The following is a 19,576-nucleotide window of genomic DNA, read 5'->3' on the forward strand; positions in this document are numbered from 1 at the left end:
GCCTAACGCAGGTGATAAATCAAAAGTGCCAAATTTGATGCAACTTATTTAGGCGAATCAACAACATTAGGAACAAACAGAATGAAAAATCACTGATGGTAGAATATATGATACGAAGAGATGAAACAAAATGATCAATGTGAACGATACCCTCTTTACCAGAGAGGTAAATAAGCAAGCAAAGGGAATGCTGTTGGTGAATCCACTGTATTTTCTCTAGACTAGGCATGCCTCTGACTGTCCCCATCAAGTTCTGTCTTATGAGAAAAGCTCAAATATGAACAAAATTCAGCGGACACTGTGGGAGTGGTAGGAATAATCTAGAGCTTGTAAAACAGTGTAGGGAGAAGGGGAAGAACACTCCATGTGACTGGTAGTGCATGAACAAAAGAAAAGAAGGGAACAAGCAAGACTGACTTAGAGGCAGAAAGAAACCTGAGTCAACTGGCTACTGTGTTTGAGAGTTTGGTACACATTTAAATTTACACACAGCTGTTCACAAAGCACCACCTTTCTGGCTTGCTCAGAGGTATGCATGTTACCTGAGGTCCTCTGCACCTGTAGGCCAGGCTTCATATCCGAGCCAGGGCTCTGAACCAGCTCAGCCCACTTCAACAGCCTGGCGGACAGTTTGCACTTCTCCTGCAGCTTTAGGGAGTCAGAACCTGCAGTCTACCAAGGGCCTCAGATGTTTCTACGTGGACATAAGACTCACCTGGTGGTCTCTAAGAGTCATCTGAGGGCTTTGTTAAAATGTAGATTCTAATTCAATGCATCTTCCATGGATGAGTCACACTCCAATCCATGGCAGTGAGTTTGGTTTTCCTTGGAAAGATTATGTCTCAGCAGGGGGTTGAACCCACCGTGAACTGGTTCAAAACCCTGGTCTGAATGGAATTTCATTCACCACAGCAACAGAGAAACCAGTAATTAAAAATTTAAAGAACACACCTTGTTACTTCTGAAAAAGCCTTCAGCTTTCAGAGTTTTACTGGGCACACTGAGAAGACGCAAATCATTGTAGCAGCGTTCCAGCACGATCCTCATGGTTTCAGCAGGTAAATGGATAGCCTGACAACAAAAGCAATTTGACAATAAAGAATTCTTTCAAGCGTATTTGTTTGGCTCGGATAAAGGACACCACAAGATACTGCTGATAAATAGCAGAGAAAGTATGAACAGAACCTAAGCAAAAATGCTAAGTTCCATCCATTAACTATGATGCAGACTAGGAGAACAAGTCTCTTGGAAGTGTGACCTCTCAAATAATTTTAAAGCCTGCATGGTGATATGATCCCAAAATGAACTGAAAAACTATCAGGTTAACTTCTTGGCTTCTGATGTGTCTTCAGCACTGTAAGGTGAATACTTTTACGAGGTCAATTTTCTTCCACTTAAAAGGAGAATATCAAACTATCAAGTAAAATTTAAAGTTATTTTTTAAATGCTACATCTCTGATTTTTTTGAACACATGAAATGAGCAAATACTATATATTTTGACATGATTTGTTTACTAATATCAATTCTTAATTCTCAGTCTGCTGAGACCTTCAAATCTATTTAATGGCACAGTATTTTGGCATCTATTACATTCTGTAGGGGCCCTGGCAAGGTGGTGGTTACGTGCTGGCTACGCTCCGCATGGTCAGCGGTAGCTCCGTGGGAGAGGCTGAGCGGTCTACTCCCCGAAAGAGTCCCAGTCTAGGAGACCCACCGGGGGTCCGTCTGAGTCAGCACTGAATCCACGGCAATGAGAGGAGAGAGATTATTTTCTTTAGCTATCCTTTTTCCAACCAAGTTTTTTGTTTCCTTAGGAAGAGACTATTAGAGGTTTCTTTTACATTTCATCTTTCTTTTCAAACTCTAGATTAAAGCTAACATTTTTTATCTTGATTTTACATGATCTTATTTATAGATTTTGCACTTGTATTTTTAAAAAGTGGTTACGTGTTGGGCACTAACTGCAGAGCCATCAGTGGCGCCGCAGGACAAAGACTAGGCTTTCAACTCCTGTGAAGAATTAGTCTCAGAAACCCACAGGGGCAATTCTACCCTGACCTACAGGGTCGCTATGAATTAGAATGGATACAATGGCAGTGAGTTTGGTTTGTCTACATTTATTTATGAACAACTTATTTATAAAATATGGCAACAACATGATCACTTTCTTAGCTATTATTGTTTTGGCAAAAAAAATGTTAGAAGTCATTTTTTAAACGCTGGCCTCATTAAATATAATTATCATTACTATCACCGTCAACTTTTATAGTGCTTACAATTTTTCTTACCCTCAGGGCACTGATTTCCTTTTATTAAAATTCACACCAACCTTGTAAAGAAGGTACTTAAAAGCTCCAAATAAGTCAGATAAAAGACCAGACTCTATTAGATGAAGGAGACTAGAAATTGGACTAACCTTTATGGCTTGCAATTATTGAGCAAGCTGCATTATGATAACCAATACTTCTTAACCTAAGGTTCAGAGATGCTGTAGAATTTTGCTTATGCTCCTGTACGTTAGGACATCTGTGGCTTCTACAAAGTTACAGAGTACAGGATCCTGGGAAGGGCAATATATAATTTCTCTGGAATGCACTAGTCCTTTTGCCCAAGTAAATCTGAATATTTTCATCAAGTCCTATAGAGTCTACTTATTTAATGGCCCTCACAGTCTATTCCTTCTTGTCATTTACATTCATATGCAATATTAATAATTCATCCGGATTATTTCAGTAGCTTCCTCATCTATATTCCTGACTCTTCCAGTCTAGTGTTGATGAACAGGCCACTCTACAGCAGGGCTCCAATCATACTATTGGTTTACTTAAAAACAGAAAGGAACAAATCTGCTTCCCAGTGCTTGTACTTCACAGCACACAAGCCTCTTTGTGCTTTGTTTTAAGTCCTCCGTGAAATACCAAATTTACATTCCCACTTCCCAAAGCAGTTTACAACGAGCCAAATAAATACTGTTGCTGTGTGTATGCTTCACACTTTCTTACCGCTCTACGTAAGTGGACCTTTTTATTCTATCTCACATACCCGTCTTTCCTAATGATAACGTTTGGTTCCTTGCAGTAGAGCCTGGGCTGTATTCATAACTATCCCGTAGAGCTTTGGCAAATAGCAGGCACTCAAAATTATCTACTGACCAATTTTAAAACTTACCTTTGAAATAAGTTGTTTGAATTCTGTAATTGTCTGATTTAAGTAAGCTCGAACAGTTATAGGAACTGCTACCGATTCAGCCTTTAGGTCAACAACATGCACTTTCACCATCACTTCTGTCACATTGGAAGGCAAAAAACACAATTGGGGGTTATGAAAAGAAATTCTTCACATGAGCAATGGAGTCTTAAATATTTCTAATAAATGGCAAAATAATATTTATTTCTGTACTCTTGTAAAGAATTTTAGTCTTAGAAACTCATGGGCAGTTCTACCTTGTTCTACAGGGTCGCTGGGAGTTGGCACTGACTCAGTGGTGGTGAGTTGGGCTTTTGGGGCTTAACCTGGAGCAACCAAAGGAGAGCCGAGAATAAAGGGAGGATATGGAAAACTTTGGCTAACTGGATCATGAACAATTGCCTCCTTTGCCATGAGACCAGGAAAACTGGATGGAACCTAGCTGCTATTACTGAACAATTTGATCAAAGAGCCTAGAAAAGAATTCTGGCCACAGGAAAAATGCAGAAGAGAAATTCACATCATCATGGAATCTAACTTCCTGGAGTCGTGAAACGATTGCTCTGTGATAAACCTGCAAACCGTGAACCAAAAATATCCCCTCAATATTTCTTAAAACTAAATAATAGTGTAGTCTAACTAGCAAAAACGGTGTCTCAAGCATTATGCTCTTTTAAAAACTCTCTTTATGGAATATCCAAGCAAGATCCACAGCCAATGCTTATGGAACAGCAGTTAAAAGAGGCGACAATGCCCGGCATTGAGTAAGTCTGCTGCACAAGACCTCATTCGTGCTGAAATGCCAGGAGTTTACTTTGAGAAGTAAGATGTGCCACAGCAGGTTTTTTTTTTTACATGACTAAATCATTTTATTGGGGGCTCTTAGAGCTCTTATAACAATTCATACATCAATTATACCAAGCACATATGTTGCCATCATAATGTTCACATTTTCTTTCTGCTTGAGCCCTTGATGTCAGCTGTTTTTTAGCCCACTCCCTCTCTTACTCTCCCACCCTCGTGGACCCCTGAAAACTATGAATTATTATTTTCATATTTTACACCACCCATCCACTGTCTCCATTCACCTATGTTTCTGTTGTCCGTCTCCTGAGCTTGGGATGGAGGTGGTAAAAGACGTCGATCATTATAGTTGGTTCCCCGTTTTTTTTCCCACACCTTCCCCTTACCCTCATGGTATTCTTCCTCACATTTCTGTTCCCGGGGGTTTAGCTGTCCTGGATTCCGTGTGACAAGAGCTCTTATCTGTACCCGTGTACAAGCTCCGGTCTAACTGGATTGGTAAGGAGGAACTGGGGTCATGATAGTGGAGAGGAGGAAGCATTTAGGAACTAGAGGAATGTTGTGTGTTCCGTCAGCGCTGTGCTGCACCCTGGGCGTCTCAGTCTTTCCTGGTGACCCTTTTGCGAGGGGATGTTCAATCTCATATGCATGTGAGAGTTGGACACTGAATAAGGCAGACTTAAAAACTGTCCAGGCATTTGAATTATGATGCTGTCCAAGTAACATGGACTGCCAAAAGAATAAACAGATCTGTCTTGGAAGATGTATATAGCCAGAATGCTCCTTCTTAGAAGCAAGGACGGTGAGACTTCACCTCGTGTACGTTGGACAAGTTACTGAGAGACCAGTCACGGGAAGGTCAGCATACTTGACAAAGTAAAGGGGCAGCTAAAAGGGGGAGACTCAGCAGATGGCCTGACAGCCAGCCACTGCAGACAGAAGGACAATTTGAGGATTATGCAGGACCGGGCTGTGCATCAGTCTGTTGCAGGCAGGGTCGCTGTTAGTCAAAACCAACTAGACAGCACCCAACAGCACAACCTTATGGCATCCAAGTAACAACAGCCACTTTGCAGATTAGAGCGCAACCTTAGGGCGCAGTATGTTTATGTTAATGAGGGAAGACTAACTCATAAAAGGGTCAGAATGAATGTACAATGTCACTAAATGGTAGTAACAGTTGCATTGCTGTGTATTTTGTTGTGTATATTCTCAACAAGAACAAAAATAATTTTTAATTGTTTTTCCTTGTAAAACTTGAACTACTACAAGGCTCACATATTAAATATATTCTCCAAAGTTCTAAAATGTAGAAAAAAGTCAAAACGAAATAAATATATATAATTAGAGACCATGAAACAGATACTAAAGGGAGCAAGGCACTCCTACTTGAAGACTGTAATCCCAGAGTTGTGTTGCTCATCCTTTTTTAAAAATTCTCAGTGTAGAACTCTTTGCAAGTAGTCTAAAACTTACTTTCACTTTAAAAAAACCTAATTTCAAACGTGTTGACAACTAATTCCCAATTTTTCCAAGTTTATGCAAATTAGAAACTGTCTTATGAAAGTTTTATATTCAACACAACTAAAAAAATCATAAAATTCCTCACCTCCAGGTTTGTAAGACTGGAAAACCTGATCAGGCTTTCTTGTCTCCAGTAGCAGATCAAACATGTATGTTGACTTGACTCCACCTAGTAGAAGTCCCATTGGCGTATCTTCTTCTCCTTCATATGATCTTTCTAGATAATCATGAAACTCATCATACTTAACAAGACGACAGCAATCCAAGGGTAGGATCTCTTCTAAATCCATCATCTAAAAGAAATTCCCCAGCAAAATGCAAAAAACAGTAAGTTTAGTCTGTTGTCTAACTATCTGTAGGTCTAATCAAAGCTCAAAGTCATGAACATCAAAGACATGACTCGCATACTTACACGACTTAAATGACCATGTTTCTCTATCCCCAAATCATATAATTATTAAGCTCCGACATGTTTCAAAGTCATTAAAGTCTTTCAGAAAGCTAACATCCAAATTTGCTCTTAGCCTCTGTCGAGTCTGAATTGTAAATCAGGGCTGGGGAACGTCCGACGCACAGCCGTAAAAGGTCCAGAACATCATCGGTCCCAGCTAACATCACATGCCTTACCAAGGCAAAGCAGTACGCTTACTTACAACATGTCCGAGCAAATACAGTAGGCTAAAATACATTGCTGGTAATTCTGTATGGGCTGCAAATGATGTTCTAAATATCCAAATGACCCTTCGCAGAAGAAAGGTTCCTTAACCCTGCTTTAAATGGACTCAAAAAGCAAAAGTATTATAAGCTACTGTTCTATAACCACTAACAGTGTCAACCTCAGGGTAAAACAACCATCTAGAATATACATCTATTGGAATACGGACAGGACCTGCTGGCACTTGTATAGCTAGTAACTGTTTTTGTAAGTACAACAGTCACTTTAAAGTCAATACCAAAGTCAGACTTTCTGGAGTCTCTCAACTGCTACCCCATATTTGAGAGGCCGTGTCCTTTGATAGTAACTTCCTATACTACCAGGTGCAGGAGGTCCTTTCGTAAACTTTCTCCAAGCCCATAGCAATAGATGATGCACATCTTGAGTGGGAAATGGAACCCCTTAGAGAAACGTAGCAAGATTTCTTGGAAGTATTCCGCCTCTTTAATGTTTGCAATGATGATTTTACAGAAAAACTCGCGAGCCTTCGTGTGTCCCATTGATTGTCCTCTTCCCCCTCAGAAGGGAAGGAGCTCATCTGCTTGTTTTCCTTTTCTATTTTTTAAACTCTGTATTTGTGGACTTTCACTTTCTATTTCCAAGATCACTTTTTTCTTCTAGCAGTAAATATTGGTGGGATATGAACTTTACTGTTATACTGATATACTCCACTGAGCACAGAAGTTTTGTTATTAGAAGTTTTCTTCATTTTAGTTGAATTAGTTTCACTATATTGTTAGGTTGATGCTCATAGTCCTCTACCAAGTTTAAAGGACTGGCTGGGGGCCTGGAGGTCTGGGAGACGCTACAATGAGAGAAACCCAGAATCTGTTCATTTATTCATATACCCAGGCAATTTTGATTCTTCTATGTACCGGGCATGATACGAAGTACTAGAGATGCAATGGTGAGCAAGACCAGAATAGTGCTTACAGTCTGGTGAGGGTCAGGGACATTTAATTAAAAGATACAATTAAATGTAATTTTCAATATCGGTAAGTCCTATGCAGGACCAGTATATAATGCAAGCATTTCTCAACCTAGTTTTTCAAATGCCTATTTCTTGGCTCCACTTCAGAAATTCTGACTCATCTGTTGGAAATATTTTTTTAAGTAAAAGTATGCTTCTGGTACAGGTTGTTTTAGGCTACACTGGAAGAACAATGTCAACTATCTTGTGTGCTATTTCTAATTCTCATTGTTTCCCTCTATAATTGTAAATGAAATAAGTACAAGTATAATTTTTTTCTCTAGGTGATTACTTGTAATTTCAGTCAAATCTTAATGTTTAAATAGAAAGGGCCAAAAAAATAGGTCAAGCACTAGAGATGACTTTCAGATTCTGTTAGGGATTCCTGCCCTTCCTATGTGCCTTTCAAACCTCTACTGACTTCAAGAGTCTTGAAACTAAAAGCAAATTTCTTCTATTTCTACAGAGCTTCCCATTTAATCTTCCGCCACTCTACCTGTATGCAGAACAACGGATGAGAGAGCTTACAATGCATGAGGGATCTTTAAAAATGGAAAAATTTCAACAAAGTTTTTGAAACTCCCTCATGCACATGAAGTTCCCTCTTTCCACTCCTTTGAACATGCATCCACTTCCTCATCCCAGAGCTGCACACATGCTGTTCTCTTTCTTTGGGATGTTCTTTCTTAACTTTTGCACGTGTCTCCTTTCCATGTTTCAAGTCTCAGAATATGTTATCCCAGGAATCTACTGGGTGACTTTATACTACACCTACGCAATAACTGCAAATTTTGGTGTTTAAATGTTTTATGTCCATTTCTTAAATGAACTGATAAGTTCCATGAGGTTAGTGACTATGTCCTGCTCACTCTTTAATACCTAGTGCCTGATGTAATAGGCACCCCGTAAACATTTGCTAACTGAATGGAAAGAACAAACTATTGCTCCTAGTTCTAGGCTCTAAAGCATTTCACTGCCCTTCAGGGTATGATAGAGTATGTGTGCAGGGTGAGGCACAAACTCTCTTTTAAACGACATGTTAGTCAACAAGCTATCACAGTTACTGTGAGCGCTTATATCACTATCAACTAGTGGAGTCTGAATACTTTCATCTGAGGGATCAATAATTAAATGCTAACAGTGCAACTAAACATACCTTATAAGCCATTTCTACTGCTTCTTTTAAGGTCTTATCCTTATGAACCTCCAATTTATTTTCCATCATTACTTGTTTCACAGGATGCAAACAGAATAGTTTTATCTACAAAATGTAAAACAGTATCAGTAACAGCAGGTCAAGAGTCAAATGTTAATTCCTTGGTAGTTAAAATTTTATTTTCTTATTATCAAAATATTATACAACTCCCCCCCAAAATATTATACATTCTTACAGCAACAATATTATACATTTTACAGCAAAAACTCATTGTCTTTCATGGCTGTTTTGTAACTAGTAACTGGTAGTGAATATGACTCATACCCTAGAAACATCAAAAGTATTAACTTTAAAAATGGTTTCTTTATACACATATAATCTTGATTTATGTAGTCACTCCACAGCTGATGCACATTAAGGTTGTTTCTCATTTCCTCCCCAGTTTGGAAAATATTGTGATGAATATCCCTGGGGCCCAAATCATGATATTATCTGTGATTATTTCATTAGATAATTATTTATATAAGATGAATTATATAAGCAAATACAAATCTAGGGCTTTTAACAAATACAATTTCTGTCCAGAAAGGTTTTACCACGATATTCTTCTAGTAAGAGAATATGAGAGTACCCACCTCACTGAATCCTCACCAGCACCAACTACATCAATACAGGCTACTGGTTTTCATGAATAAGATTTTAAAAACTTACCGTAGTTAATATTGTTGTTACACTGCTTAATGATGATGAGGATATAACTGCCCACAGAATTAATCCAATGGGTTTCGTTAGGAAAATCATACTTAAGCATGCTTATCTTCAATAGCCCGTTTTCATTAAGAGTAAAATTATGGAATCTAACCTTGCATGTATTGCGCTCAATTTCGCGTTGCCTCTTTTCTTGTTCTTCCAACTCTCTCTCTTTTTGCACCAGATTTTTAATATGTTCTGGGTATTCATCCACTTCTAAAAATTCTATTAATAAGAACAGGGTAAGACAGTACTATGGATAGAATTGTTTGCTCCCAGAATGTTTTATACATCCTCAACTCTATACCTTTGGGAATGGGTTGTCTAAATTATGTTAATAAGGTAGGGATTATCTTTTGAAGTAGAAAACTTGAATAAGCAAGATAGGAAGCAGAGATGAGGGAAGAGAGATGTCAAGCCACATGAAGACTGCGTGTGAACAGATGCTCAGAAGAGACAAAGACCTTTTTCCTAAACCAACCGAGAAAGCTTTCCCTTAGAGCGGACACCTAAATTCAGACGTCTAGACCCCTAAGCTGGGAGAAAGTAAAACTTGTTAAAGACATTCATTTGTAGCGTGTGTTAAAGCAGCACTGGATAACTGAGACAAATGTGTTGACAACACTGAGCTCCTTTTATTCATTCTCTTCTACTGGGCTCCCACGGCCACACTTCTATTGCAGTTCTCATCAAAATGGAGCTCAGCCACCTCATTCTCGCAAGTTGCAGGAAGTGCTTTTCTCAGGTCTCGTGTTTTTATAAGTTATGTATTATTCTGAAATGGCTCTTGGATCCAGAATATCTCTAGTATGTAGATTAAAATTTCCGACTTCAAATTCGGCCATCATCATTTAATTGTGACTAGTCAAGTTACCTAACTTCTGTACACATAGGTTTCTTCTCCTACAACAAGCCATTACCTGGACTGGAATAATTTTTAAAGAATCAATAACACTCTTGCTGCAGTTTCTGCAAGAGATGCAATTTTACAATGGTTATTTTTATTCACTATACTATTATATGGACTGCGTTTTCAAGAACCCTTTCAGCTGCCTTCAGCATGAAGTTGGCAAAGTCACCAACAAATCTACAGTCTTTTTAGGTTGCACCTCCATTCTATGTAATGTCAGAATTCATTTAAATAAAGAGAAACTGATGATCATTTCCAAGGCTACTTGTAAAACAACCAGTGACAGCAAAACAGCACACACACAAACTGATTTCACACACACCCTCAAATGTATATAATTTTCACTAGTTTGCTTAGTCACTACCACTTCATACATAAGTGAAAGTATAGACCAGGGGTCCTCAAATTTTTTAAACAGAGGGCCAGTTCATTGTCCCTCAGATCCGTTGGAGGGCCGGACGGTAGTTAAAAAAAAACAAACCTATGAACAAATCCCTATGCACACTGCACATATCTTATTTTAAAGTTAAAAACCAATTGGGGCAGAAACACCCAACGGGTTGGATCAATGTCCTCGGGCTGTAGTTTGAGGACGCCTGGAGACAATATGAAGTCATGACTATTTTATTAGGCATGACAATATTTATTTGGCAAGAGGAAGATTTATATCGCAAACATCACACCTCTTTGGAAAGTAACAGAAATTAATTCTTGGAAATAAAATATTCTGTATCATATAGCGCCCTCTGGTGTTTCATCACAAAACTAACCTGAGAGTGGGGGCATTAAGCCTGGTGGTGTTCCAACATTCTGGGAAGGCCAAGAGCTACACACACATTAAGTGTACTTGGCTCAGCTTCCAAGTAACTATTACTTGGGAAAAACCACTCGTTGGGAATACAATTTACTTACAATGCACAAAAGCATTGTAATGCCAAAAATACATTTACTCACCGCAACAGTAAATTTTAAGCAGAACAAGCATGATGAGATAAAAGACAGTGGGTTTATTACTTTGATAAAAACCACAAAAGGAACGTGAATAAAAATGCCACCCTGGTTATGTGTTTATATGTATATCCACAAGGCTCACATCCCTCCCAAATCTATTTGCAATTCTGCTTGAGTCAGAGAGTTTAGCAAGAAAAAGGAGAAGCTATAATTGTTCAAAGCAATAGTAATAATAGATAATAAAGCCACACAACTAAACACAGTAATTTCTTGGATTCTTAATACAATTAAAGTGTAAGAAGAAAAGGATGCTAGATTCATAAAACTTTATTTGCTTTCTAAGCAAATAGGCAGAGATATTTAACTCAAGTGGTAAGTCAGGAGATTAGTTCACAAAGGGTCCTCATCCAAATATTTAAATAATAAAATTCCAAAATGCTTGTAATTTTAAATAATAACTAACAGTAAATTACTATAATATACCAGACTTTGTGCTAAATGCTTAAAGTGTCATTTAATTTAATCTTTTATCAGAAACCTATGAAGCATTATTACTATTATTCCCACTGTACAGATGAGAAGAGCAGGCCTGAGAAAAACTAAATCGCCTCATCTTAGATGCACAGCTGGGGAGCTACGACTGCCACAGGTCTGGAAGCAGCCTCACTATACAACATTGCATCTAATATAATCCCACTGAAATAAACATTGAGTTTATTTAACACAGAGTAAACGTTATTTACTTCTCAGTGTATTAAAAAAAGAATTTAACTACTACTTTCCAAATCTTTTTACTACTGAGCAGGAATTATTTCATAAAAGTCTTTGAAAAGGCTTTTATCATTTAAAAGTGGGTTATGTGGGCTTGCAAAACTTGGCAGAAGAATTGAGATTACAAACATTAAAATCAAATAACAAAGTGTTAACCTACTTGCATTTCTTGCTGGGTCTTTCAGTCTATATATCAGCATATATGCATTTGTGGAGCTAGGAAAAATATAAAAATTATTAACAAGGACATAAAGCAGACTGTACAGATTCCATTTTGGCCCCAATTCCAACTACGTGGACAGCCGTCCCTACCCCCAGAAGAATGTACTTCAGAGGACAGCACTGAAACTACAGCTCAAGGAGAGGGACATGTCTGATCAGAGCACACGGGAACAAATGAAGGGGGAGGTAGAGGGAGTGGAGCACATCCTGGTCCACCAGGCCTGGAGGACAACATCCCTGCTCAGTGCAGCCAATCCTCACAGAGACATGACAACCGTCACTGACCCATAGCCCTACAGGGGACAACACTGGAAACACACTGTGGGAATTGCGCCTGGTCTGACCCCACCACACCGAGACAAAACACTAAGGGTGTGCAACAGAACAGCAAGGGGAGCAGAGCAAGGAAGTTCCGAGGGGATACCAAAAGTAGACTTTGGGGCTTGGGCATGGCACCCCATCAGACTCGACTGGAAAAAACTCCTAAAGGTCAACAAACAGACCTTGAACTATCTACAGGCTTTTCTTTTTTTAAATCATTGTTTTTTGTTGTTGTTCATTTTTTTCTTTTATTGCTTTGTTTTGCTCTGTCTTGTTTTTTTTTTTTTTGAGTGTATATTATCTCTGCAGGTCTATCTATATAAGATAATCTGGAGAAACTATCTGGAGAAGACAATGGGACTGATGGTTGGGGGGAGGGGGCAGGGGGACATGGGAGAGGAGGAGGTGGGGTAAAGGAAGTAGTGTAACCAACCCAGGGACAAGGGAATAACAAGTGATCCAAAATCAATGGTGAGGAGGGTGTAGGAGGCCTGGTAGGGCTTGATCATGAGCAATGTAACCGATAGGAATTACTGAAACCCAAATGAAGGCTGAGCATGATAGTGGGACAAGAGGAAAGTCACAGGAAATAGAGGAAAGAACTAGGTGGCAAAGGGCATTTAGAAAGGTCTAAATACAGACATGTACATATGCAAATAAATTTATATATGACGATGGGGAAATAAACCTATGTACATATATTTATAGGTTTAGTATTAAGGTAGCATATGGACATTGGGCCTCTACTCAAGTACTCTCTCAATGCAAGAACACTTTGTTCTATTAAACTGGCATTCCATGATGCTCACCTTCCTGACACGATCACTGAAGACAAAGCGGGTGCATAAGCAAATGTGGTAAAGAAAGCTGATGGTGTCTAGCTATCAAAAGAGATAGCGTCTGGGGTCTTAAAGGCAAACAAGTGGCCCCCTAGATGAGAAGCAACAAAGCCCACATGGAAGAAGCACACCAGCCTGTGTGATCACGAGGTGTCAAAGGGATCAGGTATCGGGCATCAAAAAACCGTATCATTGTGAAGGAGGGGGAGTGCAGAATGGAGACCCAATGCCCATCTGTAGACAATTGGACATGCCCTCACAGAGGGGTCACAGGGAAGAGATGAGCCAGCCAGGGTGCAGTATAGTACCGACACAACTTCCCTCTAGCTCTTTGGTGCTTCCTTCACCCTACTACCATGACCTCAATGCTACCTTACAAATCGGATTAGACCAGAGCATGCATGCACACTGCTACAGATGAGAACCCACAACACAGGGATCTCTTCAGGACCAGTGGTGAGAGTGGTGATACTGGGAGAGGGGAGGTAAGGTGGGGTAGAAAGGGAACCAATTACAAGGGTCTACATATAACCTCTCCCTGGGGGACAGACAACAGACAAGTGGGTGAAGGGAGACATCGGACAGTGTAGGACAGGCTGATTTGGGCCCTGGGGCCATAGAGTTTGTTGACCTCAAGGTACCAGTGATAGTCAAAGCTGTTGAGAAGTTACCATGAATTTTAACTTAAACCCAGCCGAGGGTTTTCTCACTGTCCCACCAGTGCACCTTCACTTATAAACACCACACAATTAGGAAATGACTTACCTTGCAAAAGCACTGGAATAGTATCCTCTGCTCCCGGATGACCCACCATGTGTCTTCTTAATGTCTTCTTGTGTTATCTAAAAAGTCATCACATTATTTCCTCTTTGGAAAATTGGTAACACTATCATTCTATTAATGTTAATATGTAGCCCATTCTTCAACTCTCAAGAGGCAAGTGATACATATTTTCAAGATGCATCTTTCCAGATACTCAGTTATAAAACAGAATCATCATCAGTGACTGCTACTGTAAGCTAGCCCCAGGGCGCCTATGAAGGCGCACACATGTATACATGAAGGTTCAGGGCAAGAGGAAACCTTGTATTCTATCTCTAGGCACAGAGCCCAAGTCCAAACCAAAGATACAATATCTAGAAATAAAAGCAGGACATTTACCGAGACCAAAAATGAAAGACTGATTTCCCCAATTTTTAATAGGCCCTGCGGTTGGTAAGAAACAGTCCTGCTCATATCTTGCAGGGCAATAATCTTTAAAATGGACTCTCCTTACCCTGCTGACATGTTGATCATTGAAGCTGTACCACTGATCATCACTGAATGACTTTATGCAAGCATAGTAATGACCACCAGCTGCACTCCCCGAATGAACCATGACAGAGAAGAGCTCATAGATCAGGGAATTCTAGGGGGAAAAATAAAAGTAACTCAGAGAAGAGAAAAAACACATTATCAAAACTTCTCTTTTTATATTTCCTATTCTTTGTCAACACACAGTGAGGAAACACAGTATTTGTCATTTCAAACTCCTTAAATTAAAACTAAAGAACAAATCACCAAATAATTGTGCACAGTACAAGCTCGGAGTCATACACATCTCATTTAGTACATTTCTTCACATTCTTGAGTTACCAAAACTCATTTGACATCGAATTAATCGACTCACAGAGACTCCACAGAACAGGGAATAACTATCGTTTTTGGTTTCTAAGGTTGTCAATATTTCCCAGAGCAGACAGCCTCATTTTATTCCCACAGAGGACTCGAAGTGCTGACCTTGGGGCTAGCAGCCTAAGTCCTAAACCATCAGGGCTCCTTTCTGTAAACATGCCGTGTTTTTATACAAACAATTCACTACATGTGCCTGATTTTTACCATACCACCAGTCCGAAGGTATTTTCATAAATGCTCTCAGCCTGCACTTCTCAACCTGTGGGTTGTGACCCCTTTGGGGGTCAAATGACCCTTTTACAGGGGTCTCCCAATTCATAACAGTAGCAAAATCACAGTTATGAAGTAGCAACAAAAATAATTTTATGGTTGAGGGTCAGAACATGAGGAACTGTATTAAAGGATCACAGGATTAGGAAGGTTGAGAACCACCGCTCTCTAAGTTAATTTTTCCTATCTCTTTAAGATTATGAAATTTTAGAAATTGCTAGTAAGTGCAAACTGCTCTACTATATAACACCAAAATAATATCTCAAGTAGCATATTGTGTTTTATTCAAACGAGATTCCTTCTTTTTCTTTTCCAACAGACGTAAGGGATATAATAATTATTTGGAAAATCAAATGTATGTATATAGTACCTGTAATATAGTAATTAACTGATGTGAAGTCTCTTTCATAAAGAGTGCATCCAGGATTAACGATACCACTAATTGCATTAAAACAGTTTCTTAGGAATTTCCTGTTCTTCAAACAAATCCTCACCATTTGGAACTGAAGTCTATTTTAAGCGTACTTCAAAAACTTGTAGGGGAAAGCCAGAATAAAGTGCTTTGTAAAAAATAAGTGATTTTCAAAGACGACCTTACCAAATTCAAACATGACAAAGGGAAAAGTATCAAAGCCTAAATTACAAATATCCACTTTGTAGAAGGCTAAGCACATCAAAACTCTAAAAAGAAATTGAGGATACTGGCAACTTAGCAGACCAGTAAGTGCCAGTGTGGGTTAGGTGTTGGGTACTACCCACCAGGTGAGTGGTTTACAAGAACTTCAAGGGAACAGGATAGGCTGTTTGTGCCCATTACAGGTGAAATCTCAGAAACCCTGTATCAGGTTGCTCCAGGTCAGAATTGACTCAATGACAGTGGGTTTGGTTTTGGAATTTAATCACAAAGAGGACAGAGCGTGAGATAGAAATAAAATTGATAGCAAGAGTATAAAAAGGGAGTATGACATGAAAGCAAGCTTTCTTTTATTTGGTTTTCTACAAGAACTAGAGTTTCTCTTTATCTTTCGCTTAAGAAAAACAAACAAACAAACAAACAAACAAACAAAACTACCAAAAACGTGAGCACTGTTACCTAAAGCTTCCCACACATTTTAGTCTGTCTAGGAAATTATGTCTACTATTATAGATCAAATGATAAAATTTTAGAACAAATTCTAAGTGGGTGATAATTTCAATATGCTGGTTCCTATTTTATTCCTAAAACTAAAATTAATTACAGTGATGATTAAGAAGTTTTCAGAATTTACTGATAATCCAGAATTTGTTTTGAAGCAAGCTATGAAATATGGTAACTCCTTGTGTTTAAATGTAGTAAATATGTAGTTTAATATCATACATGGTTTATTATCAAAGTTATTTCATACATCAAATCTTAAAGGATCTTCTGTGTAAGAATGAAGAAAAAGGCCAGAACATTCTTTCAAAAATCTGCGATCAGTGGACAAAATGATAAGACTGAATACTATGAATAATAAGTTATGCAACAAACCTTCCGATAAAAATGGGACAAGCCTACTGATCAACAACTATACTATTTTTAAAGTTCTATCATAATTATCATAGCCAAAGGGAATATTTTTCCTGGAAAAATTTTGACCACAGTAAGGAAGAAATAATACCAAGTCTCCATAATCTCTTCCAGAAAACAGAAGCAGGGAAAGCACTTCCTAACTAATGAAGCCAGCATTATCTTAACATCAAAACCATTTGAAAGACACCCTGAGAGAGAAAAACTGAAGACTATTTTCTCTAATATGAAACAAAAATCCTCAGTAAAAACATTAGCATATCAAAGACAACGATGTATGAAGAGAATTATAGACCAGAATCAAGTTGGCTTAAAAAGAAAATTAAGTTTTAAATAGAACTTCTTAGTACTCATCACAATAGCTATAGCAATCATACAACAGTTTAAGGATTACTGTCTATACTTGTGTATAAGCCAAGTTTTTCAAGCACATTTTTAACGTAGTTTTTGTGGTAAAATTAGGTGGCTCGGCTGATATTTGGGTCGGCTTATACTCAAGCACTTTATTCACCCAAAAAAGTGCACACAATCCCACATGAACAAAGGGGTACCTTTTCAAGGCCGGGTTTGGAAATCTTCTCGGTCCCACTGTTGCTTTCCAGGCAGATGCCTTCATCCACACCGTCGTCATTGGAGAAGTCATTGCTCATCTGATCGCTGTGACAACTGCCTTCATTTTCTGCCCCACTGTCAGTGCAACTTTCAGTCTGAGGAGACTTCTTAATAAAACATAAGCATCTTAAAATTATAAGGCAAATAAAGATAAAATACCATCGAAACTTTCTGTTGGCTAACTTTCCCCTATAATCCAACGAAAATCTTACTGAAAGTATTTAAGCCGACATTTTCCCTTTAAAAAGATCTTAAGCAAAAGAAAACTAATAAGAACTCAGTCGATTTTATAAGGATATTTTATATCCTTGAAATTCTAACTCAACAAGCAGTAATTTGGACTTTTATTAAACCTGATTTTATAGTTGCAAAGTGATACAATTAATGCTGCTCAGCAAAATCCACAAAAACCAGAGACCCAATATGAACTTGTGTTGTCTTCAAATCACAAAAGATTATCATCTATTTTCTTGTCCAAAAAAGTTCCACCCAGTCTATTAGTGAGCTAGGTGTTAGAGATCATTTGGGTGGGGGTAGGGGAAGGATAAGACTATCCTCAAGATTTTTATATTCTAATGTCACAATAGCGAATCATATTTCCCCATGGTTTTACAGTTTAAATCATTGTAACAGCAACGACATTTTAAGAATTGTATTACATAGATACTCCAAATATCACCCTCCCCAGCTCCCCGTTCTTTTAAACATAATATAAGGGAGGCAACAAATTGAGGATACTTCTTTGAGATGCAGGGTCTCAATATGCATGGTCACTGTATACGAGTTCTCGAATAATTAAACAGTATGCACCAAGTGCCATTTTTTTTGCAAGTACTAATCATTGTATAGGAAATGTTTCCCAATGTAGGTAGATGATGCCGTTCCCCCCCTAGAGGGGAGGGGCGTACTAGAATGATCCACAGGAGCTGCACAAGCAAATATCTACAATTTATCCTGGATTATGGGGTGGTGCGTAAATTTTTTTCCTGAAAAAAGTAAGTCTGGGAAGTTACGATATAGAACGTGTCTAAAGTACAGTCTTATCTCTCAAACAGCATTGTTCAAGAAAGAAAAAAAATGGAAGAGGAAAACACTTTAGTTTTCCACACTAACTCAATAGAAATAATTCCTCAAATCTTCTTCAACAAATCCAGAACATGCTATCAACCGAAGAACTGGATCTAAGACTTTATAAAAATAGTGTCAAACTTTGTGTCTATGTTTTCTTCACTTGGAAAAGATTTTTATTTATTAGAAAAACACATTAGGAATATGCAGAAGAATGCTCTGCTATTGATCTCTATCTCAAAGTTCCCCAAGGATTATGTCTCCTTTGAAAGTTCAGTTAAGTCTGAGATTTTCTAACTGAAAATCTTGATATTTTACTTTAAACATACGTGAGATATTACTTTCAATTAAACCTTTCATTAAAAAAAATCACATGATCACAGCTACCATTTTTGGTGAATAACTACTTTAAATGGGACTCTCTTCTTATCAGAGAAGAAAACTGAGGCTCAGAGAGGCTACATGAATCACCTAAAACTCTAGAAATACAGGAGTAGGCTTTGAACCACATCTAGGTAGGCTTAAAACATGTGCTCTATTCCACATTGACTCTTGGTACTAAGCATACAAAATAGAACTTGAAAAATGTTTTGAACTATTTCGGAGTTCCTTGAAAATCTATTTTTGTATTTACAGTACGGCATTCCAACTAAAAACAAAACAAAACAAAATCACTGTATGGTAGTTTTGAAAATAAATGTCACTCTGTAATGGCTATGCAAAATGATTGCAGATAATCCACATAATGAAATCCCAAGAACTTCCTTAAGAATAAAGTAAGACATTGATCTTGTACTCTATACAGACAAGAGCCTGCTACCGATGCCAAGTTACCCTAAAATGGATTACTGAAAACTATAACACAAGACAGATGTTTACCTCATCTTCAGCATCAATGAATGTACTCATATCCAGCTCCTCAGGAAAGGTCATCCGATCATTCAATTTAATCCTATGCATAGTCGTATAATCAAAATCAAATCTTTTCAACTGTAGAGTAAGCAGATAAGGAAAATGCAAAAACCGAAGGCCCTATATCAAAAAAGAAAGAACCCCCTATTAAACACCGCACATTAGCTTAGAAAAGGAAGGACGGGCATATATGGGATCTACCTTTCGTGCGTCGCATTTCTTCTTACACCGTTCACAAAAATACTGATTTGGGCCATCCAGGATCTCTGGCTGAATAAATGCATGCAATGCTTCTTCCTAGTTAGAAGGAAAAATGGTTTTATAACTAAAAAATATTTTGATCTTAATGACAGAGCCCTAAATCTAAAAAC

The 19,576-nt window shown here is 38.3% G+C and overlaps 1 protein-coding gene across 5 annotated transcripts in view; it reads right to left on the reverse strand.

Annotated features, from left to right (window-relative positions):
* USP47 (ubiquitin specific peptidase 47) overlaps positions 1-19,576 on the reverse strand; it is a 111,666-nt gene that overhangs the window by 22,069 nt on the left and 70,021 nt on the right. For 2 of the 5 annotated variants that reach the window (XM_075546059.1, XM_075546063.1), the window contains exons 9-19: positions 19,407-19,502; positions 19,173-19,325; positions 17,165-17,332; positions 14,397-14,528; positions 13,886-13,962; positions 11,899-11,954; positions 9,219-9,331; positions 8,357-8,461; positions 5,601-5,808; positions 3,170-3,285; positions 952-1,071 (exon numbers count right to left, since the gene is read on the reverse strand). In XM_075546059.1, the coding sequence (XP_075402174.1) occupies positions 952-1,071; positions 3,170-3,285; positions 5,601-5,808; positions 8,357-8,461; positions 9,219-9,331; positions 11,899-11,954; positions 13,886-13,962; positions 14,397-14,528; positions 17,165-17,332; positions 19,173-19,325; positions 19,407-19,502 (1,344 nt within the window). The remainder of the gene's footprint in view (positions 1-951; positions 1,072-3,169; positions 3,286-5,600; positions 5,809-8,356; positions 8,462-9,218; positions 9,332-11,898; positions 11,955-13,885; positions 13,963-14,396; positions 14,529-17,164; positions 17,333-19,172; positions 19,326-19,406; positions 19,503-19,576) is intronic. The other 3 variants (XM_075546062.1, XM_075546060.1, XM_075546061.1) reach the window with 3 other exon arrangements.

Source organism: Tenrec ecaudatus, chromosome 4, assembly GCF_050624435.1.
Source record: "Tenrec ecaudatus isolate mTenEca1 chromosome 4, mTenEca1.hap1, whole genome shotgun sequence".
NCBI classification, from domain to species: Eukaryota; Metazoa; Chordata; class Mammalia; order Afrosoricida; family Tenrecidae; genus Tenrec; species Tenrec ecaudatus.